The sequence below is a fragment of the Tachysurus vachellii genome, chromosome 11 (assembly GCF_030014155.1).
Source record: "Tachysurus vachellii isolate PV-2020 chromosome 11, HZAU_Pvac_v1, whole genome shotgun sequence".
NCBI lineage: Eukaryota > Metazoa > Chordata > Actinopteri > Siluriformes > Bagridae > Tachysurus > Tachysurus vachellii.
The window spans coordinates 23,419,773-23,445,741 of record NC_083470.1 but is presented as its reverse complement, the minus strand read 5'-3'; the positions used below and the strand labels follow the sequence as shown (position 1 = coordinate 23,445,741).

The 25,969-nt window shown below is 42.5% G+C and overlaps 1 protein-coding gene across 3 annotated transcripts; it reads left to right on the top strand.

The window, feature by feature from the left end:
* The first annotated feature begins 388 nt into the window (after positions 1–388).
* acsl2 (acyl-CoA synthetase long chain family member 2) lies at positions 389–25,969 on the top strand. 3 transcript variants are annotated; one of them, XM_060880662.1, is made up of 21 exons: positions 389–537; positions 10,028–10,251; positions 14,819–14,933; positions 15,594–15,658; positions 16,168–16,269; positions 16,830–16,929; positions 17,395–17,573; positions 17,682–17,714; positions 17,986–18,037; positions 18,133–18,206; positions 19,848–19,925; positions 20,203–20,337; positions 20,648–20,782; positions 22,197–22,292; positions 22,725–22,797; positions 23,645–23,733; positions 23,826–23,942; positions 24,324–24,467; positions 24,617–24,718; positions 24,855–24,926; positions 25,125–25,969. In XM_060880662.1, the coding sequence occupies exons 2-21, from the start codon at positions 10,030–10,032 to the stop codon at positions 25,263–25,265; spliced, it is 2,124 nt and encodes a 707-aa protein (XP_060736645.1). In that variant the 5' UTR covers positions 389–537; positions 10,028–10,029; the 3' UTR covers positions 25,266–25,969. The 3 variants fall into 3 exon arrangements, with proteins under 3 accessions (XP_060736645.1, XP_060736644.1, XP_060736646.1); XM_060880661.1 differs by lacking the exon at positions 389–537 and adding an exon at positions 596–635; XM_060880663.1 differs by lacking the exon at positions 389–537 and adding an exon at positions 677–778.

Below are 25,969 nucleotides of genomic sequence, written 5' to 3'. Positions count from 1 at the left end.
AATAAACAAACAAACATAGAGGAAAAAGAAAGAAAGAAAAACAAATTAAGAAACAAACAGAAAAGAAAAGGAAAGGAAAGAAAGGATAAACGGATTAAACAAACAACCAGAGGAAAAGAAAGAAAGAAAAAAACAAAAAGTAATAAACAAAGAAAGAAAGAAAGAAAGAAAGAAAGAAAGAAAGAAAGAAAGAAAGAAAAAAGAAAGAAAGAAAGAAAGAAAGAAAGAAAGAAAGAAAGAAAGAAAGAAAGAAAGAAGAAAAGAAGGAACGAAGGAAAGAAGGAAAGAAAGAAAGAAAGTTTCGAATATAAAGTTTCCACATTTTGGTTCCTGAACTAAACAAAATGAACTGAAGCCAGAACGGGATCTTGTGGTTCTACAATGACGTCACAGTCCCGTTTCCACTGAAGGCGGCGTGTTAGAGGGCGGCGTTTTGCCCCGGGGGTCCGGAGCGCGTGAGGGGTCTGGGGGCAGAACTCGGTTTAACTCAGTTCACTTTCCGACTTGTGTGGAGAAAGTTTTTTACATCCAGCACAGGTAAGAAACCTTCTTCCTCACACTTAAACACGCTCACACGTGTAAATGCGCACGTTACAAACACCGGGAGAAAATGGACAAACTTCGCAAACTAACTAGTAAGTATTTCAGTCTCGCGCTCTTTGTGACGCCGCCGCGTGACACGTGGAAACGTGGAAACATTTCACGCGTTTAAATTAAAGCACGCGTTTAATCTGCAAACATACCTCAGAACGACACGTTTAGGGACGTCAACAACACGGTAGGACATTAGTGACTTTTTATAAGTTCTGAGTCAGAATTAGAGTTTAAATAGAGGACAATTCTGTAAACTGTGCTATTCATCCCATAGGGAGTCATTTGGGAATCATCTTGCACTGAACCATGAGTTCATCAGGAGCTCTTGGTTATTTCTATTATTAATTCCACTAGAATTTACATTAGAAATGACGTTATTTACATTTAGATTTATTCCTGTCCAGAGTTTCACCCAAAATGAGGATGAGGTTCAGTTCTGTGTCTGGTTCCTCTCAAGGTTTCTTCCTCATATCATCTCATCTCAGAGAGTTTTGTTTTTATTTTTATTTATTTATTTATATTTTTTCAACTTGCTTGTTTGAAATTATCTGTAACTTGATTTTTTTTTTAAAATTTTAAACTTTTATAAAAAAAAAAAAAAAAAGGTTTATTCTGTTTCTAGAGTTATGTAAAGCTGCTCTGAGACGATGTAAATTGTTAAAAGCGCTACACGAATAAATGGAGTGAATTGAAATCGAAGCTTGTTGCTCCATAAAGAGTTCACTTCCATATAAGGCACTATGTAATTCGATTTGATTCGATTCGATTTATTTCTATAGCGCTTTTAACAATGTCCCATTGTCTCAGCGCAGCTTTGCAAAAGTATGGAAACAGAAGAAAGAGAAAAAAAAATAAATATAATAATAATAATAAGAAGAAGAAGAAATAAAAACTAGATTTGTAAAGTTCGTCGCAACAAACTTTGATGTTGGCTTTGACAAAGCAAGTATTCGCAAAGGCCAGTGCTTTTTGGAGGCGAGTGGACATAACAGTGTTACGTTTGGAGGCAAGTGGACAGAAAGCTAGGGTGCCAAAACATTTGAAGGCAACTGGAGACAAGTCTGTGAGGTTATCCGAATACTCTTGAGGAAGTTCCCCACATTGTTCTGAGTGTTTTGATATTTGACATGTCCATGTTGTAAAAAGTTTTTTGATTTTGCATATTTTGGGGGCGGGGCTGCGGGACAACCGGAAGGCCAGTCGGTACACCAATATAAAAGTTTGTTCAGAGTATCACCCTAAAGGAGCTGGGCGAGTTTGGTGTAGATAGTTTCAAAGCTTGCTGAGTTATAAACCTCCAAAGTTTATAATGGGAGTCTATGGGAAAAAAGGCCGCTTTGAGACCTGGTACCGGAAGTACTGGTACTCGGATCGCTTAGAAAAGTAATAGCAACAAACTTTAGACCAGGATCTACAACATGTCTGAATTTGGCGCATGTGGCTCTAAAGCCCTAGGAGGAGTTACTCTTGATAAATCTTTGTGTAAGCTTAAATAGGAAAACAGAATGTTGGCTTCTACAAATCCAACATAATAAATAAATGAATATATACAATTAAAGTTTAAAATGAATTTAAAAAGATTAACTTCAAATGTAAACTACTGTATATCTATCCATATCGCACGTAAGACCTGCAGTAATGTCGTCTTATCATTTCAGATTCGCGCTGGTTGCGGTGCACCGTTTGTACTTGTAGTAGTGCCCGAGTCATCAAAACTGGACAGAAGATTAGGCAAAATGTCGCCTGGTCTCTTTCCAGTCTGTCCAGTTTGGCTGAGTTTGTGCCCAGTGCTTAGTCTGACATGTTGTATGTCCTGAGATGCCTCCTCTGTTATTAACAATCCACTGGAATGGCAATCAATGGGATGGGACAACAATCATTGGGATGGCAGGGCACACACACACACACACACACACACACACACACACATACATGCACAGGCATGTTTTTTTGTAGATGAGCTTAAACCCACACTGACGTACAGAGAACATTGAAAAGACCGTACAGATAGTAACCTGGACCTGAGAGTAACCCTAGGGCTGTGAGCACATGCAGCTGTAAACAGTAATAAAGGAGGAAGAAGAGAGGGGGAGAAGAACTGTGAGACAGACAGTTGTAGACATGTCTGTTCATGCAGTGCTGAAGTTGATGGCAAGTTTGATATCAGTCAGATGTTTTGCTCAGAGGGTGGTGAATGTTGTAAAACTGGATGTAGGCTGAATCATCGGGAGTGAGAAATCTTATAGGAAACATGGTCTCTAGTTTATACTGAAGCAGCTTCGTTCTTCTTCACAGACCTTCATCTGTGTAGTTTTGGACTTGTCTCTTCTCATCGTTGGTCTTGTCTCTTCCTCTCTTTCGTTGCTGAGCGTTCTTCATGCTTCGTACATGGAGCATGTACCAGGAAGCAGAATGGTCATACGGTACTAATCACCGCTCCCTCACGGCTTCATGTTGCCCGGTTCGACCCTGAGCTCATTGTCACTTGTTCTCCCTGCGTCTATGTGGGTTTCCATCAGGTTCTCCGGTTTCTAACCACCTTCCAAAACATCTCGGGAGGTTTATTGTCTATGCTAAACTGCGCCTTGGTGTAAACAGGTGTGTGCATTGTGCCCTGCGATGGCTGGCATTTCACTAAGGGTGTGTCTTTGTCCTACACACAGGTGGATCCACTTCAAACCCTCCCTCTCTCTCTCTCTCTCTCTCCCTCTCTCTCTCTCTCTCTCTCTCTCTCACATCAATTATCACTCCACAGCACCACGCAACTCTGGCTGTGTAATTTACATATTTTACCTCAGAGCTGAGGTCAGGTTGCTGTTTGTAAGCAGAACAAGGTTCAGACAGGTTACGGGCGGAAAACTTCACAACAGTGTCAATGCTAGAAATTTAACTGATGAAACCAGTCATACTCCCCTATCTAGAATGTCCATGTCACGTGTGCTAAGAACAGACCGCCGAAAGGGTGTGGATTTGTAACGTGCCAAAATGGAAAGGGAAAACTGAATTTCTGTGGAAAATAATGATAATGATTTTGTCTTATTCATTTGGAAATATTATTATTGGTAGCCCGTATGGAGATGTTACTAGCTTGTCGTGTTTTTATTTTTGAAAGCGCTTGTCTGCCCTCTTTCTCAAACTTAAGTGTACACGTGATAACGATTGGCTAGAGCGAGAGAGACGCGGGGATTTGAACCTGCGATCTCGCGACTCGACTTGAGAGCCTTCACAGTTCACAGTTTATCTTAACCAGTGTACATATTGCGTGTGTTTTGTGAGATGGGAGGAAACTGGAGAACCCAGAAGAAACCCATGCTGACAGGAGACATAACTCCACACAAGACAGTAATCCAAACAGTGTACCATTATTTTGTCCCCTACTATCATTAAGATGAATTGCTTGCATTCTGGTTGTTATTGGTAAGGAGGCGGTGTTTGTGTAACCTGTCTGATATATGTCTGATCTGTCTGATACACACCTAGCAGCTGTTAGTCATCAGCATCTGGAGCGAACCCGGTGTAGAATAAGACTCCGAGCAGTTATGTTTTTAGCGGTGCCCTGGATGAACCTGAACATGAGTCAGAGGTTGATTATTTAAACCTGTGATGAGTTTATTCTGAAGTGAGTCAACAGGGTTCAGGTGCTTCACCGGGCCGTGTCGCCTTCTCTCGACACCACCTCTGGCTTTTTACACCACCTCATAAAGACAGAAGAAAAGCAGGAGGTTATTACCACACAGGAAATCCCAGAGTCGTCCCACTGACGTCTAGGTGTTGTCTACTAAAAGGCTTGTTAACACATCCTAAAAATCGTTCTTCTGTCTACCTTCGACTTGGACATGAGTTTATAGGAAACAAATCAACAACAAAGTGGAGTGATGTGGCCCAGCGTGAAATATAGTTACCGACCAAACAGTGATTTGTTTTCCAAAAACATTGTTATATTACTCTTACAACACAGCCTTTTTCCCCTTTTTTAAACATTTTTTGACCTTTTTTTTTTTTTTATTTCTAGTTAAATAATGTTAATATATAAGAAACAGTTAAGTTACAGCTTTACTTATGACTGATACAAAACTGGATGCTACTTCCCTCACAGAAGACTTCAGATGTCTGTCTGTCTATCTGTCTGTCTGTCTATCTGTCTGTCTGTCTATCTGTCTGTCTCTATCTATCTCTCTCTCTGTCTGTCTGTCTATCTATCTCTCACTATCTATCTATCTATCTCTCTATCGATCTCTATCTGTCTGTCTCTCTCTCTCACTCTCTCTCTATATCTCTCTCTCTCTCTCTCTCTCTCTCTCTCTCTCTCTATATATATATATATATATATATATATCTATATATATATATATATATATATATATATATATATCTATATATATATATATATCTATATATCTATATCTCTCTCTCTCTCTCTCTCTCTCTCTCTCTCTCTCTCTCTCTCTCTCTCTCTCTCTCTCTCTATATTTGTAAATATTATATCTATATATATATCTCTATCTCTCTCTATATCTCTCTCTCTATATATATCTCTCTCTATATCTATATATATATATATATATATATATATATATATATATATATATATATATATATATATATATATATATACATAAAAATCTATATCTATCTCATTGAAGTTCCTGATTTCCATGACTAGAAAACAAGGCACTGGTGCTTAAGAGGTTGTTCCTGACTGTTTTGAGACACATTAATAATGAAAAGAGCTCAGATTAATAGCTGCTGTATTGTGAGAGAGAATTTGCCGATAAATCTGATAAGCTGTTTATCAGGCAGCGCGTCTCGCCGGCCGATGTGTAATTACATAATGAAACTGATTAAAGCTGAACGTATTAGAAAGTTTACTGTTTAAAGTGTTTTTTTTTCTCCCGTGAGCGTCTGTATTTCTCCATCTTGTCAGTATAGACAGGAGCCGTGTTTTGTGTCCCGCTCCTTGACGAATGCGGAGAATTCTTCGTCTTTTCTTCGGTAACGCGTCCGAGTTCATTTATCAGCAGGTTGAGTAATAGCTCCTGTCCCTCACTCCACTTTTGTGTAGACTGTGAGAGAGAGAGGCACACAATAGCTCCTGTCTGCCACACACAAAGGCCTTTGTGAAATTGTGTGTGTGTGTGTGTGTGTGTGAGAGAGAAAGAGATAGATGGAGAGAAAGTGAGTGAGAGAGTGAGAGAAAGGAAAGAATCCTCTCTTGTCAATGTTGTGTCATCATTTTCAGATACAAACCCTGAGGAGCTCTTTCATCTGGGCCTATTGTGCCTCTTTGAACAGGAGAGACAGAAGACGGAAAAATAAATACATTTTCAGACACTGGGGGAAAAAAACAGACATGCTGCTTGATTTAATACTTCAGTTTAATACTGAAGATGACCAGTGGTCATTTTTTTTGGATTTATTCATTTTATTCACTTATGATGATGAAAGTTTAAAGAAATGTCATGCTCCTCCAGGTATAATGACTAGGATGTACAACTATATAAGTGTGAGAGTGTGTGTGAGAGTGTGTGTGAGAGTGTGTGTGAGAGTGTGTGTGAGAGTGTGTGTGAGAGTGTGTGTGTGTGAGAGAGTGTGTGTGAGAGTGTGTGTGTGTGTGAGAGTGTGTGTGTGTGAGAGTGTGTGTGTGTGAGAGTGTGTGTGTGTGAGAGTGTGTGTGTGTGAGAGTGTGTGTGTGTGAGAGTGTGTGTGTGTGAGAGTGTGTGTGTGTGAGAGTGTGTGTGTGTGAGAGTGTGTGTGTGTGAGAGTGTGTGTGTGTGAGAGTGTGTGTGTGTGAGAGTGTGTGTGTGTGAGAGTGTGTGTGTGTGAGAGTGTGTGTGTGTGAGAGTGTGTGTGTGTGAGAGTGTGTGTGTGTGAGAGTGAGTGTGTGTGTGTGTGAGAGTGAGTGTGTGTGTGTGTGAGAGTGAGTGTGTGTGAGATAAATCACTGAGGTTTGCTGTCCTGAAGTTAACGTTATGTACAGTTAGCGATAACAGGATCGATCTTCTTTGTGGTTATTTAATTACTAATCATTGAGTAATTGCCCTGGTATAATAAATCAAATATTTAGAGGAGAATAAAGTTTGTGATACTAAACTAAAGAACTAAAGTTAAAAGTTTACGCCGCCATGTTGTTGATTATTTTTGTGGAACAGCATCCCAGGCATGCTTTGTCTGGGTCTTAATATTAAAGCATATTTAAAGAAAACCGCTCCGATATAATCAGCAGATAGATAATGTTTAAGCAGATAACATATTTAAAGAAAACTCTTGTGACTCGGTCAGTTATTTTTTTTCTTTTATTACGTCAGCAGCTGCTGTGATTGTCATCCATAATTAACTTCAAGACTTTTCTTTAGCACACATCTAGTGCAAAGCAGAAAGGGGGGGGGGGAGTGGCAAAGAGAGAGAGAGAGAGAGAGAGAGAGAAGCAGAAATAGGTGGGGGGGGGTTTGGCAGAGAGGGGTGGCAGAGAGAGAGAGACGTGCAAAGAGAGAGAGGTGCAGAGAGAGCAGCAGAAATAAGGGGGGTGGCAGAGAGAGGCAAAGAGAGAAGCAGAAACAGGTGGGGGGGTTTGGCAGAGAGGGGTGGGGGGGTCTCTTGCAAAGAGAGAGCGAGAGCGGCGCAAAGAGAGGGAGAGCGGCGCAAAGAGAGAGGGAGAGCGGCGCAAAGAGAGAGGGAGAGCGGCGCAAAGAGAGAGGGAGAGCGGCGCAAAGAGAGAGGGAGAGCGGCGCAAAGAGAGAGAGAGAGCGGCGCAAAGAGAGAGAGAGCGGCGCAAAGAGAGAGAGAGCGGCGCAAAGAGAGAGAGAGCGGCGCAGAGAGAGCGAGAGAGGCGCAAAGAGAGAGAGAGCGAGAGAGGCGCAAAGAGAGAGAGAGCGAGAGAGGCGCAAAGAGAGAGAGAGAGAGAGCGAGAGAGGCGCAAAGAGAGAGAGAGAGAGAGCGAGAGAGGCGCAAAGAGAGAGAGAGAGAGAGCGAGAGAGGCGCAAAGAGAGAGAGAGAGAGAGAGAGAGGCGCAAAGAGAGAGAGAGAGAGCGAGAGAGGCGCAAAGAGAGAGAGAGAGAGAGCGAGAGAGGCGCAAAGAGAGAGAGAGAGAGCGAGAGAGGCGCAAAGAGAGAGAGAGAGCGAGAGAGGCGCAAAGAGAGAGAGAGAGAGAGAGCGAGAGAGGCGCAAAGAGAGAGAGAGAGAGCGAGAGAGGCGCAAAGAGAGAGAGAGCGAGAGAGGCGCAAAGAGAGAGAGAGAGAGCGAGAGAGGCGCAAAGAGAGAGAGAGAGAGAGAGGCGCAAAGAGAGAGCGAGAGAGGCGCAAAGAGAGAGAGAGAGCGAGAGAGGCGCAAAGAGAGAGAGAGCGAGAGAGGCGCAAAGAGAGAGAGAGCGAGAGCGGCGCAAAGAGAGAGAGAGCGAGAGCGGCGCAAAGAGAGAGAGAGCGAGAGAGGCGCAAAGAGAGAGAGAGCGAGAGAGGCGCAAAGAGAGAGAGAGCGAGAGAGGCGCAAAGAGAGGGAGGGAGGGAGAGAGAGCGGTGCAAAGAGAGGGAAGGAGAGAGAGAGAGCGGCGCAAAGAGAGGGAGGGAGAGAGAGAGAGAGCGGCGCAGAGGGAGGGAGAGAGAGAGAGAGCGGCGCAGAGAGAGGGAGAGAGAGAGCGGCGCAGAGAGAGGGAGAGAGAGAGCGGCGCAAAGAGAGGGAGAGAGAGAAAGACGCAAAGAGAGAGAGGTGCAAAGAGGGAGAGAAAGAGGTGCACAGACAGACAGACAGACAGACAGACAGACAGATAGACAGACAGACAGACAGACAGACAGACAGACAGACAGACAGACAGACAGACAGACAGACAGACAAGTGAGTGAGTGATTTGAACAAATAAGAGAGAAAACATTTAAGTGGAGTTTATAGTTTAATGATAAAGTGAGTGTGGTGTTGATGTTCAGTGGTAAAGACTGAACTACAGGAGAAGGGATGTGACCCTTACAGATGAGAGGAGGGTAAGAAGTGGGTGAGAGGTGAACACAGGGGGTGGGGGGAATGTGGGGGGTGAATGCTAGGGGAAAGAGACTGTGAAAGAGGGGGAATGAATAGAACAGCGAGGGGAGGGAGGGGGGGGATTGCATGATTACAAATGGCTGCAGATGAGTTACACTGTTTGTCTCCTCATGGGACTGTGTGGACTGAGCTGACCCACGTCACACACACACACACACACACACACACACACACGCACGCACGCACGCACCTGTCAGTTCTTTGCATTGCTCTCTCATCTCATCACTGTGTAATGTTATTTTGGTGTGTTCATCATGTTCTTTGTTGTGCACTGTAAAGTGTGTCTCCTCGATGACGGACACCTTTGACCTTCACAGAGGTCTAAAACACACACACACACACACACACACACACACACACACACACACACGTACGTTGGGGTTGTGGTCGGTCATTAGAGAATCTAGTTGTTGGCACAGACACAGAAAGTTTATGGAGTGATGCTGGAACCTCCCACTCACCCCATCATACCACAAGTCTCTCTCTCTGTCTCTCTCTCTCTCTCTCTCTCTCTCTCTCTCTCTCTTTCTTTCACTCACTTCTCAATCCTTTCTCTCTCGCTCGTTAATTGTTTTCTCACTTCCTCTTTGCTTCTTGTCCTTCCTGGCACGATCCATCGACGTGTCTGCGTGAACTCTCACTGTGTGTGTGTGTGTGTGTGTGTGTGTGTGTGTGTGTGTCCAAACGTGTGTATTCTCTGTCCGTCCAGAGCTGGCCGAGAGTAACCCAAACGCCTGTTCCGATTCAGCCAATCAGCATCAGTTCCTCAGAGTAATTTAACAGGGCCCGAAGAGCTGCAGCCGTCTGTGTCCTGAGCTCCTCGGTCCCGTTATAAAAGCACATAAAAGGCTAACACCCGTCTCACAGGAAGATAAAACCATCCGTTAATCTGAAAGTGACCACCGAGAAGAATTTGTACGTGATTTTGCGTCACGAGAACGACACAGATTACACACCTCGTGTCATTAACGTGCAGCATTACAGCTTCAGTTACACACACGGCCTGAATATGAACACAGCAGATAACTGAAGTGTGTAGTTTGTTTACACACCATTGAGGAATTGTTAGATTCATGAGTTCACTAAAACACTGATGTAGCTGAAGTTTTAACACCTAGTTCATTTCTAGCGGATTATTTCTTACGCTACATGAAGTGAATGTCTAGTGATTCTGCTGGTGTGTTTATTTTTGGGTCTCCTGTGTGAGGTGTTTGTGATACCAAACTGTGGTGAAGTCAAACATTTCAGGGTACACAGTATAACTTACCCTCTCTCTCTCTCTCTCTCTCTCTCTCTCTCTCTCTCTCTCTCTCTCTCTCTCTCTCTCTCTCTCTCTCTCTCTCTCTCTCTCTCTCTCTCTCTCTCTCTCTCTCTCTCTCTCTCTCTCTCTCTCTGTCTCTCTCCTCAGCCATGCAGTTGCAGGAGTGGTTGCGTTCCTTTCGCCTCAGCAGCGGTGATTTAGGGAGCACTGATGTAACAGATCTCAGGGCTCTTCTTCCCTCCCTGGCGCTCTCTCCTCCTTCTCTCCTCGGGCTCGGAGCCGTGGCCTCGCTCACTGCCTACTGGCTGGTTACCCGACCTCGCTCCATCCAGCCTCCGTGTGACCTGAAGGCTCAGTCCATACCCGTTCAGGTGCGTTTCCTCTCACTCGCAATGCGAAATAAACCAAGGCGCTGCATTGTAACACAGCAGGTAAAATAAGTATCGAACACGTCACCATTTTTCTCAGTAAATTTATTTCTAAAGGTGCTATCGACATGAAATTTTCACCAGATGTCGGTAACAACCCATTCAATCCACACATGCAAAGAAATCCAACCATAGATGTCCGTAAATTAAGTTATGTTCAATAATGTTAAATGACACAGGGAAGAAGTACTGAACACATGAAGAAAGGGAGGTGCAAAAAGGCATTGAAAGCCCAGACAATCAGTAATTAGAAAGCAATCCTGCCCCTTGTCAATGCAAATTAATATCAGCTGGTTCTGTCCACACTGATGGCCTATAAAAAGGTCTCGCTGCCAAGGTATCACACAAGAAACATCTCATGATGGGTAAAAGCAAAGAACTCTCTCAAGACCTTCGTAACCTTATTGTTGCAAAACATTCTGATGGCATTGGTTACAGAAGGATTTCAAAACTTCTGAATGTTCCAGTGGGCACTGTTGGGGTCATACTCCGTAAGTGGAAGGAACATCATTTCACCATAAACAGGCCATGACTAGGTGCTCCTCGCAAGATTTCTGACAGAGGAGTGAAAAGAATTATCAGAAGTGTTGTCCAAGAGCCAAGGATCACTTGTGGACAGCTTTAGAAAGACCTGGAATCAGCAGGTACAGTTGCTTCTAAGAAACAACCGCCATGGCCTGTATGCACGCTCACCACGCAAGACTCCACTGCTGAAGAAAAGACATGTTGAAGCTTGTTTAAAGTTTGCTGCACAACATTTGGTCAAGCCCGTGAAATACTGGGAGAATATAGTCTGGTCAGATGAGACCAAAATTGAACTCTTTGGATGCCATAATACACACCATGTATGGAGGAGAAATGGCACTGGACATCACCCCAAAAACACCATACCAACAGTAAAGTTTGGAGGTGGGAACATCATGGTGTGGGGCTGTTTTTCAGCATACGGTACTGGCAAACTTCATATAATTGAAGGAAGGATGAATGGGAAAATGTACAGAGACCTTCTTGATAAAAAATCTGCTGCCATCTACCAGGATGATGACGATGAATCGAGGGTGGACATTTCAGCAAGACAATGACCCAAACACACAGCCAAGGAAACTCTCAATTGGTTTCAGAGAAAGAAAATAAAGCTGCTCGAATGGCCCAGCCCATCACCTGACTTGGATCCAATTGAAAATCTATGGAAAGAACTAAAGATCAGAGTTCATAGAAGAGACCCACGGAACATTCAAGATTTGAAGACAGTTTGTGTGGAAGAATGGGCCAAAATTTCTCCATACTAGGGCTGCACGATTTAGGGAAAATGTCATATTGCGATTATTGAGGTCAATATTGCGATTGCGATATGCAATTGCGATATAATAAACAAATGGTATCATGAGTCAACTTGCTTGGTTCTCAAGGAAAATGCGCACACAGATTACTGATAATGCTGAAATTTGTATTTCTCAACTCAAACTAGCAACAACAACAAACAAATGCAAAACATGTTCAAATTAAATTATTTTTACAACATAACATCTTTGCATAACTGCAAACAAACGTTATTGTCTCAATAGTACAGCTAAATATAATAAATAGAACAAAGTAATTTCTGTGTTCATGAAAATAAGATATTTTGAACATTCTGTCCAAACAGGGATATTTTACCTGGACGTAACATTTTTGTATAAACTTTCAAAAAGGAATTTGGATATAAATGTGTGGTTCAAACCACAAAACTGTTGTTGGTCATTTACAAAAACAAAAACAAAGCAACAGACTGGTATTTCCAAATCTTCTTTCTAAAAAGCTCTGGCCACCAGTTCAGTAGTGTTAATTTCGTCACCTGTTTTTAATTTAGTCTTAGTCTTAGTCTTGTGCCAAATGTCCTTGTTAGTTTTAGTCATATTTAGTCATTCACATGTATTTTTTAGTCGAAGTTTTAGTCGAAGTAAGTTTTAGTCGACTAAAAGTCTCGTCATTTTAGTCTAGTTTTAGTCAAAAGAAAACTCAATGTATCTTAGTCAAGTTTTAGTCGACTAAAAGTCTTTTAATTTTAGTCTAGTTTTAGTCAAAAAATTGTAGCTTGACCACATCTGGAATCTATTGTAAGAATAAATACAACGAGGCCTCATTAAATGCAATAATATCAGGAACACAAGTGTTATAGTGGAAATAAATAACTTAATGAAAAGCCTAAGATCAAAAATGTGTGTGTGTGTGTGTGTGTACATATATATATATATATAAATATATATATATATATATATATATATATATATATATATATATATATATATATATATATATATATATATATATATATATATGAGAGAGAGAGAGAGAGAGAGAGAGAGAGACCGCTGCGAACTATAACACACCGTTGCCATGAAAAACAGAGCGTTGCCATGGACACACAGGATTCTAACCGTAGAGACGGAGCGCACTATTTTCTTTAGCGGAAACAATACAGTTGTTTTTAAATCAATAAACTCCTTTTTAAATCATCATTTTGAGTCAAATTATTTATTTATTTGATAGGTAGCAATATAATAAGCGGGATCCGCTTCGCGGACCTGTAACTTGAGCAACAGCGAAGCCGCGAACTCGTTGTGAACATTTTAAAGGCGTAACAGCTGATGAAAAAGCAGAGACAATTGTAGACGAAAATGAAGAGAGATTTTATCTTAGTTTTTATTTTATACAAAACATTTTCGTCTCGTCTTTTTTCGTCAGCAATAATGCATGTTAATTTAGTCTTAGTCAGCGTTTTTGGACAGCGGTGCAGTCTTGTCATCGTCTCGTCTTAGTCATGAAAAAAAAGGTTGCTGACGAACATATCTCGTCTCGTCTGACGAAATTAACACTACAGTTCAGTGTCCGTCTGCTCGGCATCCATCTTCACCCGTTCCGCGCTGCACACCGGAAAAAGTCATGACATGGACCATACGCACCACACGTGCCACTGCCTAAACTGAAACTCACTGGTCTTTTTTTTTTTTTATTAACGGATAGCGGTGTAGTGTATGAAATAGGCAAACAGCTTTCAGAGAGAATGGGTCGTCATGTCCACACATGCATTTATTTATTATTTATTTATTTCATAAAATCGCAGCATTTTGCGTCATATAATCGCACAGGCTTGATATTGCGATTGCGATATGATTAATCGTGCAGCACTACTCCATACAAGAGGCGTCATGAAGCTGTCATTACCAACAAAGGCTTTTGTACAAAGTATTAAATATGTTTCAGTATGCGTGTTCAATACTTCTTCCCTGTGTCATGTAACATTATTAAACATAACTTAATTACTTGATTTTCTAACCACAGGTTCAGCAAAGAGGCTTCTTGTTTTCATTTGGTTCATTAATTGTTTGACTAAATTGAATCCGTATTCATTCTACTCCGAAAATCTCTATTAACAAATATGTCTAAAACAGATTCATCTCCTTTCGCTCGTCCTCTAGCCATCCCAGTAGTATATTTTTTATACGTGTGGGAGTCTGAATAATTATCAGTTTAATTTTGTAATAAAGGGCTACAGGATAAGATTCCAAAGAGAGTCCTTAGAGAATTTGAACCGTGAATCATCCAAATGAATCAGCGTTTTTTTTTAGCGTGTGCAGAGTAGGGCTGGGCGATATGGCTGAAAACTGTATCACGATATCAGTGTTTCGTATCGGTCGATATCGATAATTATTGATATTTTTTATGACCCGTTTTAAATAAGGACCAGGAGAAAAATATATTACATTTAAACATTTTTATTTTAAACTTAACCTTCCTCTGATCATAATTAAGACGGAAATGTCAACAAACATGGAAAGCTCGACTAATTAAAATGTAAACATGAGTCTAAAGTCACAATGAACACTTAACAATGATCTCTTATCATTTAAGGTGCAAAATGAAAGAAAATGTAAGAAATGCTTAATAAAGTGTAATAAAATAGTGCAAAGTGTTAAATATAAGCAGAGAGAAACCTGAGAATTTAGTGCAAGTTTCGTGCTAGGAAGTTCACTAGCTGTTCACCTTCTGGTGAATAAAGTGTTTTAAAATATGTGCAGTGTTTTGTAAATAAAACACAAATAAAATACATCTGTAATATAAAACACAAACCTGATACAGTACAGTAACATTGTTTGAAACAAATATGAAAAAGTAGCTGATTTTTCCTCTTTTATTTACAATTTCCTCACCCGCTGCGGCTCATTTCTGCTCATCAGTCGCCGGTTACTTAAACGTGATACTGTTACATGATTGGCTGTTAGCGTGTCACTCCCTACGTTGCTAGGTTACCAGAAAGCGAGTGCCTTTGTTAATGCAAACTTGCTTCGCAACCTCTGTTTTCTTCCATCGTAGAATAAAAAATATCGAACGTTTTATCGAACACATTTTTTTATTGATATCGATCACGTGTCTATCGCGATACATATCGTTATCGTTTTATCACCCAGCCCTAACGCAGAGCTACTTTTGAGTTATTTTATACAGATGTGAAATGATGTTGTGATTCCAGGGAGACGCCAGTTGCAGACGTTCCGCCTTACTGAAGGATGATAAACTGCTAGAATTCTACTTTGAAGATACAAAGACCGTGTACGACATGTTTCAGAGAGGCCTGAGGATCGCAGGTAACGACTCAGGATGCAGTTTAAGCACCACAACACACAGCTGAGCTCATTTAGCCAGTGGGGTCGTAATAGCACTCATCACCTGTATTTACCCGCATCTCGCTCGAGGCTGCAGGAAATTGCACATCACAGACATCCAACCGGCCAATTCCACTTTTTTTTTTGGACGAGCTATCTGGCCAAAAACGTTGTAAAAATGCACTTGTGTCTGCTAGAGTTAAGGGCTATCGTTATTTAAAGGCATTATGACCTGAAGCTGTGTTCAGGTCTTCGTTCGTAAGACACGCACAGTAACACACAGAAAACGTGTTCAGCACAAACATATTGGATTTTGCCTTTAGACTGATTTCATTGGGGCTGGTTTCATTGTGAAAGAAAAGGAGGTCATTTGGCAGACGCTGAATGCAGCTAGTGAAGGTTTGGATTTCACAGCTGACCTGGGAATGTTGTGTGTGTGTGTGCACAGTGTCACTTGTAATGTAATGCACCACTGGGACTGGGCTTTTCTTACACACTCACAGTGTATTCAAAGAACTATGTTATTTAGAATTAGTGTTATTTTCTAGCTTTAAATGGAGCTGGGAAATAAAGAGAAAGGGTGTGAATACTTTGTGCATGCTGCTCGATAAAGTCGTGCTTCTGACGTCGTGATGTTCGCAGGTGACGGGCCGTGCCTTGGCTTTAGGAAACCGGGAAAACCGTATCAGTGGATCTCCTACACCGAGGTAAGGCTACAGCCTTTTAGGAAAAACTGAGAAGTTCTAATCGATGTTCTAAACTTTGCTCTTGGTATTCATACTTTTCTAACGAAGGACACGGATTTACACAGAACAACGATTTCTGGACCAGACGAAAGAAAACCTTGAGCTAGGCATGAGCCGTAACCATAACGACAATCGTTTAATAACGGCCTATTGATTTGTACGTTTGATTTAGTTATGAGTAAGAGAAATGTGTCTGAAGCCTCTTGTCGTAAGATGCTAACATCTGGTCAGGTTATAATTGAGAGATCTGAAGCCGTAAATCTCTCAGCGCTCGGCTTCAAGGTACGGGGTTTTATTTACCACCTCCGGCTCTTCTGTTATTTTCTGCTATTAGGACCCATCACTAGGTCTTTTTGGTCTAATGTAAGCTGAAATAGGTTCTTGTTCTGTTTTTTTTTTTTTTTCTTTTTCCCCTCACACGCTGCACCTTGTTTTTGTACTGAACGTTGTCATTTCCTGTCCTGCTGCAGGTGGCAGAGAGGGCACAGGTGCTGGGCTCCGGTCTGCTGGCTAAAGGATGCAAGCCTACTCCTAAACAGTTCATCGGCATCTTCGCCCAGAACAGGCCAGAGGTACAGAACACACACACACACACACACACCTTCTATTGACAGTGATTACTGCAGCTAATTAATACCTCCACCTAAACTTCACCCTAATCCTAGTCTCTGTATCCAGAAGGAAATATTTTGACTCTAGAAGCTGAAGTCAGGAAGCAACTCTTGATGTTAATTGAGACTTCGAAGCACTTTTGTAATTCGCTCTGAATAAGTGCGTCTGCCAAATGCCGGAAATGTAGAAGCTAGGAAGTACGAACCGGATCCTATAAGCAAAGGACTTGGACGTAATTATTAAGCTCAGCTAATTAATTCTATCCTACAGCTAAAATAAAAACCTTAACCCCAGTGAACAAAAGGAAACTTTTACGTATCATTTATAGAAACACACACACACACACACACACACACACACACACACACACCAAACTGGCCTTACTGTTAAGACCTGTCTTAAGACCTGTGTGAAGTGTGTAAGTAGTAGTGGGGTGTGTGTGTGTGTGTGTGTGTGAGCTTACAGGATGGACTGTAACTGTGCTGACACTAACGTTGTTGTCTCCCCCTGCTGGCTGCAGTGGGTTATTACAGAGTTGGCATGCTACACCTTCTCCATGGCTTTAGTGCCTCTGTATGACACACTGGGCCTGGAGGCCATGGTGCACATCCTCAACTTGGGTGAGTGGCCACCTTACGACGGTGGACGACTAGGCTTCTGTCGTTGTGTTTTTTTTTTTGTTTTTTTTTTACTACAATTCAAGAATTGTGACCGAAATGGATGCAAAAGCACTTGGGGATACTTATGATGACATATGAGTGTTTGTGGCAATGTAGGAGGTCACGTGATAATGAAAATAGCCTGGAATTTTAAGGACATTTCTCTGTTCTGTTCTGTATCTTTTCTTTCTGTGAGTTGTTATCGCCCCCTTGTGGCTCAAAGTGGGTTTTTCGCTTTATACAATAGCATTTTATTCATGAATGTGCTTTTCCTTAAGTTGATTTAAAGAGACATTAGCAGTGCCCTGTGAAACTGAGTTGTTATAAAATATTGAGATTAAATATGTAACTAAAGTTCAACATACCACCATCTCTCTCTCTCTCTCTCTCCCTCCTCTCTCTCTCTCTCTCTCCCTCTCTCTCTAGCGGAGATCTCTCTGGTGGCCTGTGATAAAGAGGAGAAGGCCGAGTCTCTGTTGGTCAATAAGGAGAATGGTTTGATTCCTACTCTGTCCTGTCTGGTGATCTTTAACCCTGTGAGCGCCGCCCTGGTGGAGAGAGGGAGGAAGTGTGATGTGGAGATTTTGCAGCTCGAACAGCTCATGGTCAGAAAACAGCGTGAATTTTAAACAAATATGACACGTTAATAGCGACTGCTTCATTATTTTTACGTCCTGCTGTAGCAAAGATCTCTGTGTGTGTGTTTTCTGCAGGATTTGGGCAGGGAAAATCTCCAGGCTCCAGTAGTAAGTGACCTCTGAACTCTCTTCTGCACTTCCCAAAGTGTATAGTGTTCAGATTTGTATCCTGTTTTGTAGAAAACATAATTGCACTACAATTAAAAAATACACTCGCCCTTTATCCCAACACTGCATAGCCGCCTCATCTCACACCCACGGCGTTTTCTCCATCGCTCACAGCCACCTCACGTACGACTTGACCGAGAAAGACGCCACATTTCCTGACGACGTTAATCAGATTAATAAGCGAAAGTTGTTTTCTGTATTTGTGTCTTAGCCTCCTCAGCCTCAGGACCTGGCTGTGGTGTGTTTCACCAGCGGAACTACAGGTACGCCGCTTTCCCATTTCCATCAGTCACTCACTCTAATCAGATATGATGGAGGAGAAACCCATGTTAACGTCTCTGACTTCCTGCTCATTTAGGAAAGCCAAAAGGAGCCATGATCACACACGGCAACATCACCTCCAACACCTCGTCCGTCATTAAGATTCTGGAGGTCAGTCACACGTTCACGCTTTTTTTTTTTTTTGCCAATGAAGACCGCCTTTTTCTCTATTGTGTTCCTTCTCCATTTCCTAGACACAAGTATATTGCTATTGAGAGACACAAACGACCAGCAAACAGTTAGAGTTGGTGACAGTGAGTCAGGAGACCTGCGAAGAATCCTAAGCATAAATCTGTCATGAAGAACGAAATGGAATAAATATAAAGTCAGAGGAAAATAATTAAAAGCGAATATTTCCTTCGTTAGCTTTCTAACCAGCGAGGCATATCATCTACATAATAACAAAGTTTATATAGATTTATACAACAGCACTGAGACGATACAGAGCGGTCGAGACATTCATTCATTCATTCATCTTCTACCGCTTATCCGAACTACCTCGGGTCACGGGGAGTCTGTGCCTATCTCAGGCGTCATCGGGCATCAAGGCAGGATACACCCTGGATGGAGTGCCAACCCATCACAGGGAACACACACACACACTCATTCATTCACGCAATCACACACTACAGACAATTTTACAGAGATGCCAATCAACCTACCATGCATGTCTTTGGACCGGGGGAGGAAACCGGAGTACCCGGAGGAAACCCCCGAGGCACAGGGAGAACATGCAAACTCCACACATACAAGGCGGAGGCGGGAATCGAACCCCGGCAGTCGAGACACTGACGTAGTAATTTAGTACTTCAGTAGTAATGAAAATTATATTAAATTGTAGCACAAAAGCCAAGTGCATCATGAGTGAAGGGGAAAAAATAAATCCTAGATACACTATAACATGCTAAAGTGAAAGAAAACGGTGCAGATTTTTGTGTATTCTGTCAATACATTTGACCAAAAACCAGCAACTTTCCCAGAAGGAGGCATCTGACTGACTGATGGGCCTCAATTACTGCCTCATTTAATCACCACCAAATGATTTCTACCCAACTTTTGAATAACTTTCTTAAAGATTAAAGGTTTCTGTGAACATTTTTGTGTTATGGGGTTTAAACATTTTGTACATTTTACTCACAAGTTTGATTACATTTCCTGCACTTATCTAGAGTGACTTATATTTTATCTCAATTTTTATACAACGGAACAATTGAGGGTTGAAGGCACAGCGGTGGCAGCTTCGAAACGAGAAAAGTGCACAAACAGAAAGATTTGAGACGGCGTGAACGTGGCGTCTGATAAATCTCCAGATCAGGATAGAATTAAAATGATAATATCTCTGATGTCAGATAAATGCAGCAGAATTCACACTAGGTTGAATTGGTGGTGGGTTTTGAATCGTCTCTTCTGATATTTGTCTTTTTTTTTTTTTTTTTTTTTTAATCTCCATGTCATTTCATTAGAATCTGTTTATTTCCTTCGGGACACATTCCCGCTCTTCTCCCTCCGCCGCTCGCTCGGCCTCTGAGAATCGTGTGGTAAATAAATGGTGTGTTCCACCACCCAGTAAATTCTGCACTCCTCCTTAAACCAGGAGCGTAGAAGACAAACTGCATGTTTAACTGTGGCTGTAAGTGCTGAACGCTCGCCTTAATCACCCTCTTCATCTGTGACGCCTCGAGTGTTTCATGCGGCTGATGATCTGTGCCGGATTTCTGTCTGATTCACGCCGACGTTTCTGTTCATCCGCAGGGCTTCTTCGAGATTCGTCAGGAGGACGTGTCGATCTCGTACCTGCCCCTCGCTCACATGTTTGAACGCATGATTCAGGTAACCGTGTTCCAGTTCGCTGTAGTAGGTCAAAGGTCATCATAAAAGCCGAGCGCAGCGTTGGATAAAGGAGACGATCGTAACTGCAGCACGTAACGAGCTACAGGTTCATCATCGGGAACAAAAAAAACGTTATCGCTTTTATTACTTTTTGTTATTACCTCCTTAGAAAAGTCTGGAAAGGAAAGCACAAGGGTGTTATAAAGCCAACATCCGTGTCTTACTCATCATGCTGATCCTTTTTTTTTTTTTTTTTCCCCTCCCTTCCTGCACTCAGGTGTCTATGTTCTGTCACGGAGCGAGAGTGGGCTTCTACCAGGGGGACATCTCGCTGCTCATGGACGACATCAAAACTCTGAAGCCCACTTTCTTCCCCGTGGTGCCCCGCCTACTCAACCGCATCTACGATAAGGTCAGTATCTGTGGTCCAGCAGGTCTGACGTGAGAACGTGATTGAAGCCCACTTATTACCCTTTCATCTCAACACCGCTATCCGAGCTCGAAGGATCGGTCGATACCTAACGGAAGTAAACACGTGGGTTAGATCTGCCCTGTCACTCACCCAGCGTTTGCCCCCCCCCCCCCGGTGGTGATATTCAGTATCTGATTGATCTTGAACTGATGATTCTAGAACTTTAACTTGAGTAATGATGTGACACATTGCTGTTTCAGAGTAAGAGAGGCTGAGCTATTCTGGTGTGTGTGTGTGTGTGTGTGTGTAGATCCAGGGTTCAGTGACATCCGTGTTGAAGAGGGCCATCCTACACTACGCCGTGAGCCGGAAACAGGCCGAGCTGAGCAGCGGAATCGTCCGTAATGACAGTGTGTGGGACAGACTAGTCTTCAGCAAGATACAGGTATCTCTCTCACATCCAGCAGTCAGTAGTGACTCCTTCTGTCCTCTCTGCATTCACAGCACACTGCGTCTGAAATGAAAACGTTCATTCGAGTGTGTTTACGTCGGCTAAACTCTAGCATCCGGACTTAATCACGCTGTTTTTATCGTCAGATTCGAATGAGAAGAAAGGCTAGAAAATGTTCCTCATTGAGCTTCACTTCATTTCCATTCCTTTTCCCTTTCTTTCTCCCTCCTCCTCTTCTTACTTATTTTAATCTTCTGCCTTTTCACCCTCTTCTTGTTCTTTTTCCCCCAACCACTTCTCTGTCCTGTGCTCCTCTTCATTCTTCTTCCTTTCCTTTAACTTGCACTTATTCATTTCATCTTCCTCCTCTCTGTCCTATGTGCCCTCTTCCTCTCCTTCCTTTTCCGCCCCTCCTTCTAAAGCATTATTAAGTCTCATGGTCCTGACTGCTCCTAGGTCATGTGATCAGGTTTGATCATATTGCTGAGTGATTATTTTAGTATAATGATCAGTGACTGCATTGAATTTTGTGCTCATTCCTTTACTTTGTCTGTCTGTCTCTCACTCCTCTCTCTCTCTCTCTCTCTCTCTCTCTCTTTCTCCCCTCTCCCCCCCTCACTCTCATTCGGTTTCTCTCTCTCTCTCTCTCTCTCTCTCTCTCTCTCTAATTTCTCTCTCTCTCTAATTTCTCTCTCTCTCTCTCTCTCTCTCTCTCTCTCTCTATTTCTCTCTCTCTAATTTCTCTCTCTCTCTCTCTCTCTCTTTCTCCCCTCTCCCCCCCTCACTCTCATTCGGTTTCTCTCTCTCTCTCTCTCTCTCTCTAATTTCTCTCTCTCTCTAATTTCTCTCTCTCTCTCTCTCTCTCTCTCTCTCTCTCTCTCTCTCTAATTTCTCTCTCTCTCTAATTTCTCTCTCTCTCTCTCTCTCTCTCTTTCTCTCTCTCTCTCCCTCCCCCCCAACTTTCTCTCTCTCTCTCTTCTCTCTTCCCCCCCAACTTTCTCTCTCTCTCTTCTCTCTTCCCCCCCAACTTTCTCTCTCTCTCTCTCTCTCTCTCTCTCTCTCTCTCTCTCTCTCTCTCTCTCTCTCTCTCTCTTTCTCCACCCAACTTTCTCTCTCTCTAATTTTTCTCTCTCTCTCTCTATTTCTCGCTCTCTCTCTCTCTCGCTCTCTCTCTCTCTCTCTCTCTCTCTCTCTCTCTCTCTATTTCTCTCTCTCTAATTTCTCTTTCTCTCTCTCTCTCCCTCCCTCCCCCCCAACTTTCTCTCTCTCTCATTTCTCTCTTCCCCCCCAACTTTCTCTCTCTCTCTCTAATTTCTCCCTCTCCCTCCCCCCCAACTTTCTCTCTCTGTCTTTCTCCCCCTCACTCACTCTCGCATTCGGTAACTTTCTCTCTCCCTCCCCCCTCTAGGCCAGTCTGGGAGGAAACCTGCGCTTCATCCTGACCGCCTCGGCGCCCATCTCGCCCACAGTGCTGTCCTTCCTCAGAGCTGCCCTCGGCTGCCTGGTCAGAGCTCTCCTTCAAAATAAGAAAAAAAAAAAATAATAAATCAACTAATAACATTTACTTCAATTATATTTCTCAAACATCATTACACCGTTCCGCACTAAACAGAAGAAGACAAGTTTTCTAATTGAATTGAAAGCAGTAGGAACGGTAATGCGTAAGTGTAAAATCAACACAAGTGAGTTACATGTTAGCGATTAAATCAAATATATGGAGGAACAACGCAGTGGGAAAAACAGGGAAATGAACAGAATACAGGATCCCACGCATCCTGGAGCACCTGGCTGCTTCCAGTCAAAGGGGAAATGAGGGAAAATAGATGAAATGACTTAGAATATTAGCGAGGTCTCGGAAAAGGGTAAATTAAGACGTTGAAATCAGAGATGTAGTCTTCATAAACGTACGTGTGTGTGTGTGTGTGTGTGTGTGTAGATATTCGAGGGCTACGGTCAGACTGAGTGCACGGCTGGCTGTACATTCTCTATGCCTGGAGACTGGAGTGCAGGTAACACTTTCTCTTCATGAGGAGATAATGACGGCCTCCGGTCATTTCATTCGCTAGCGAAAGTCGGACTGTGTGTCTCTGTACTTATCTGTGTAATCCAGACAAGTGTGAAATGTTTAAAGAAACCCAATTCTCCTCAAAATCGATTCCATCAGACGAGCGAGTCTGGTGTGAGCGGTGGTTTACTTTAAGCCACCGGAGCTGATGCTCTGATTGGGATTAGTATCTAAATGACTGGGAACACGTGGCGGTGGTGATGAACCCCAGACAACATACAGTGGAGAGAGATGGGATATGTTCAAGATATCAGCTCTTAATGTTTATTCTTTTATAATATGAGAGAGGGGGACACGGTGGCTTAGTGGTTAGCACGTTCGCCTCACACCTCCGGGGTTGGGGGTTCGATTCCCGCCTCCACCTTGTGTGTGTGGAGTTTGCATGTTCTCCCCGTGCCTCGGGGGTTTCCTCCGGGTACTCCGGTTTCCTCCCCCGGTCCAAAGACATGCATGGTAGGTTGATTGGCATCTCTGTAAAATTGTCCGTAGTGTGTGATTGCGTGAGTGAGTGTGTGTGTGCCCTGTGATGGGTTGGCACTCCGTCCAGGGTGTATCCTGCCTTGATGCCCGATGACGCCTGAGATAGGCACAGGCTCCCCGTGACCTGAGGTAGTTCGGATAAGCGGTAGAAGATGAATGAATGAATGAATGAATATGAGAGGGTTTGAGGGATTTTGGGTGGCTGCTCACTGATGTACTTTTAGTAAAAAATAAATAAATAAAAGTTTATCCTTTGGAGAATTGTGTAAATTTCATGGCTGTAAAGCTGAACTGGTGAAATTGTGTCTCAGGTCATGTTGGAGCTCCTCTTCCTTGTTCCATGGTGAAACTGACCAACATTCCAGACATGAACTATTACGCCAAGAACGGACAAGGAGAGGTAACGCGTGTTAAATGTCTAATCTGACCTGATCTGATCTAATCTAATCTGTCAGATGCCACTGAAGATGCTTGTGTGTGTGTGTGTGTTAGATCTGTATCCGGGGACCCAGTGTATTTCAGGGTTACCTGAGGGATGAGGACAGGACGGCTGATGCTCTGGACAGTGACGGCTGGTTACACACAGGAGATGTGGGACAGTGGCTGCCAGTGAGACCCTCTCACATAACACACACACACACACACACACACAGCAGATTTCAATGAGTAAAATCCAATCAGGTCAAAAAATGTTTCCAGATAAATAAAACATGGCAAAAAAAAATTACAATCAACTGAACTCAAGCTTTATTGACATTCTTCCACATACACAGTATATAAAAGTACGAAATGCCGTTACTATGGACCGAGGTGCATAAGCGGACACGAGAAGTAACAAACAACAACAGTAAACAATAAACCTAACCTAGCAATAAATCCATCCTGAAGTCAGTAATCATTTTTATTATTAGGTCCATTAGGTCTAAAATATCCTATTAGGATATTATAGAGTCTGAGATGTGTGTGTCTGTGTGTGTGTGTGTGTGTTAGAATGGGACTCTTCGCATCATAGACAGAAAGAAGAATATCTTTAAACTGTCTCAGGGAGAATACATCGCTCCAGAGAAGATAGAGAATGTCTACATGCGTTGTGTACCTGTGCTGCAGGTGTTTGTGCATGGAGACAGTCTACAGGTAAACACACACACACACACACATAACTACTCTGCATAATGATAGACTGATTCATATTGCCTTATGGAGTCTAATAAATACTGATGGAGTAGGTTAGTGTGTTTGGATCCTTATTTACTAACGTGTGTGTGTGTGTGTGTGTGTTTCAGTCGTATTTAATAGGTATCGTGGTTCCAGACCCAGAAGTTTTTGTAAACTGGGTCAAAGAGAGAGGAATTGTGGGATCGTATGAAGAGCTCTGTCAGAATCCTGTGAGTTATAATATGTGGGCATAGTATGTGTGTGCGTGTGTGGGCATAGTGTGTGTGTGTGTAATCTAATTATGTTCTTTATAATGAACATACACAGATCTAATGTAGCAGTGTGTTGTTTGTCTCTTTACCACAGGATGTGAAGAAAGCCGTGCTGGAGGACATGACCGCAGTGGGCAAGAAAGCAGGACTGAAGTCTTTTGAGCAGGTACAAGGCGCGCGCGCACACACACACACACACACACACACACACTTTCCTGATAACATTGCATTTTATTATTATTATTATTATTATTATTATATTATATATTATTATATATTATCAAGATAGAACAGGAACATGAATGTAAGGCAAAGAGAAGTTTAACTAACAAACCACATACGTTCTCCATCCTTTCTGTCCCAGGTGAAGGATTTGTATCTGCACCCAGAGATGTTCAGCATCAGTAACGGCCTCCTCACTCCCACCCTGAAAAGCAAGCGAGTGGACCTGCGCCGCGTCTTCAGCGAGCAGATCGCACACATGTACAGCAAATCAGCCATATAAAGACACGGCACAGGCTTCTGAATTTTATTATTAACATTTTAGCTAACTTTAGAATCCATGCTGAACTGGAAATAAGCTCTGGGGATCATAAGCTAGATATCACACAGGGACGCACGGCCGCGCTCCAACCTCTGACGCTAACTCATCGCGTACATAACACCACAAAGAACAGGTGAGGAAGCAGCGAAGCGTGATAAAGTTTCTTACTAACTACGGTTAAATCTCGTGCAACTTTTATTAGATCTACAAACGTGCACCGATCCCTCGGGTCACTTTGACTTTTGACACACAATTCAGTAAAGACTCTTAGACACCATCGTGTCCGTCCGCTACGAGAGGACAAAGACAAAGACGACGTCGGTTTCCTGCTGCTGTAACGGCTGCCGTTTGTTAAATAGTTCTTAATTCCTAACAGTTCTCCATCACGTCACGTGTTTTTATTTAGTTAAAAGCAAAGAAGTTGCACGTTCACCGAAAGGGCGAGACGGACGACGGTAATTTCTCCCGTAATTAGGAACGTAAACGTGTAATTTATATAAACGTGTGTATAATAAAACAAACATTTGTGTGCTGTACATATCGAGACTTAGACCTGCAGATGAGGAAAATACCACTAATTCCAACCAGGCTAGAACTGTACTGTATTTTATTTTATACATGCTGTGTCTCATCAAGCAGACGAATAAAGAGATGTTTTAATCGTG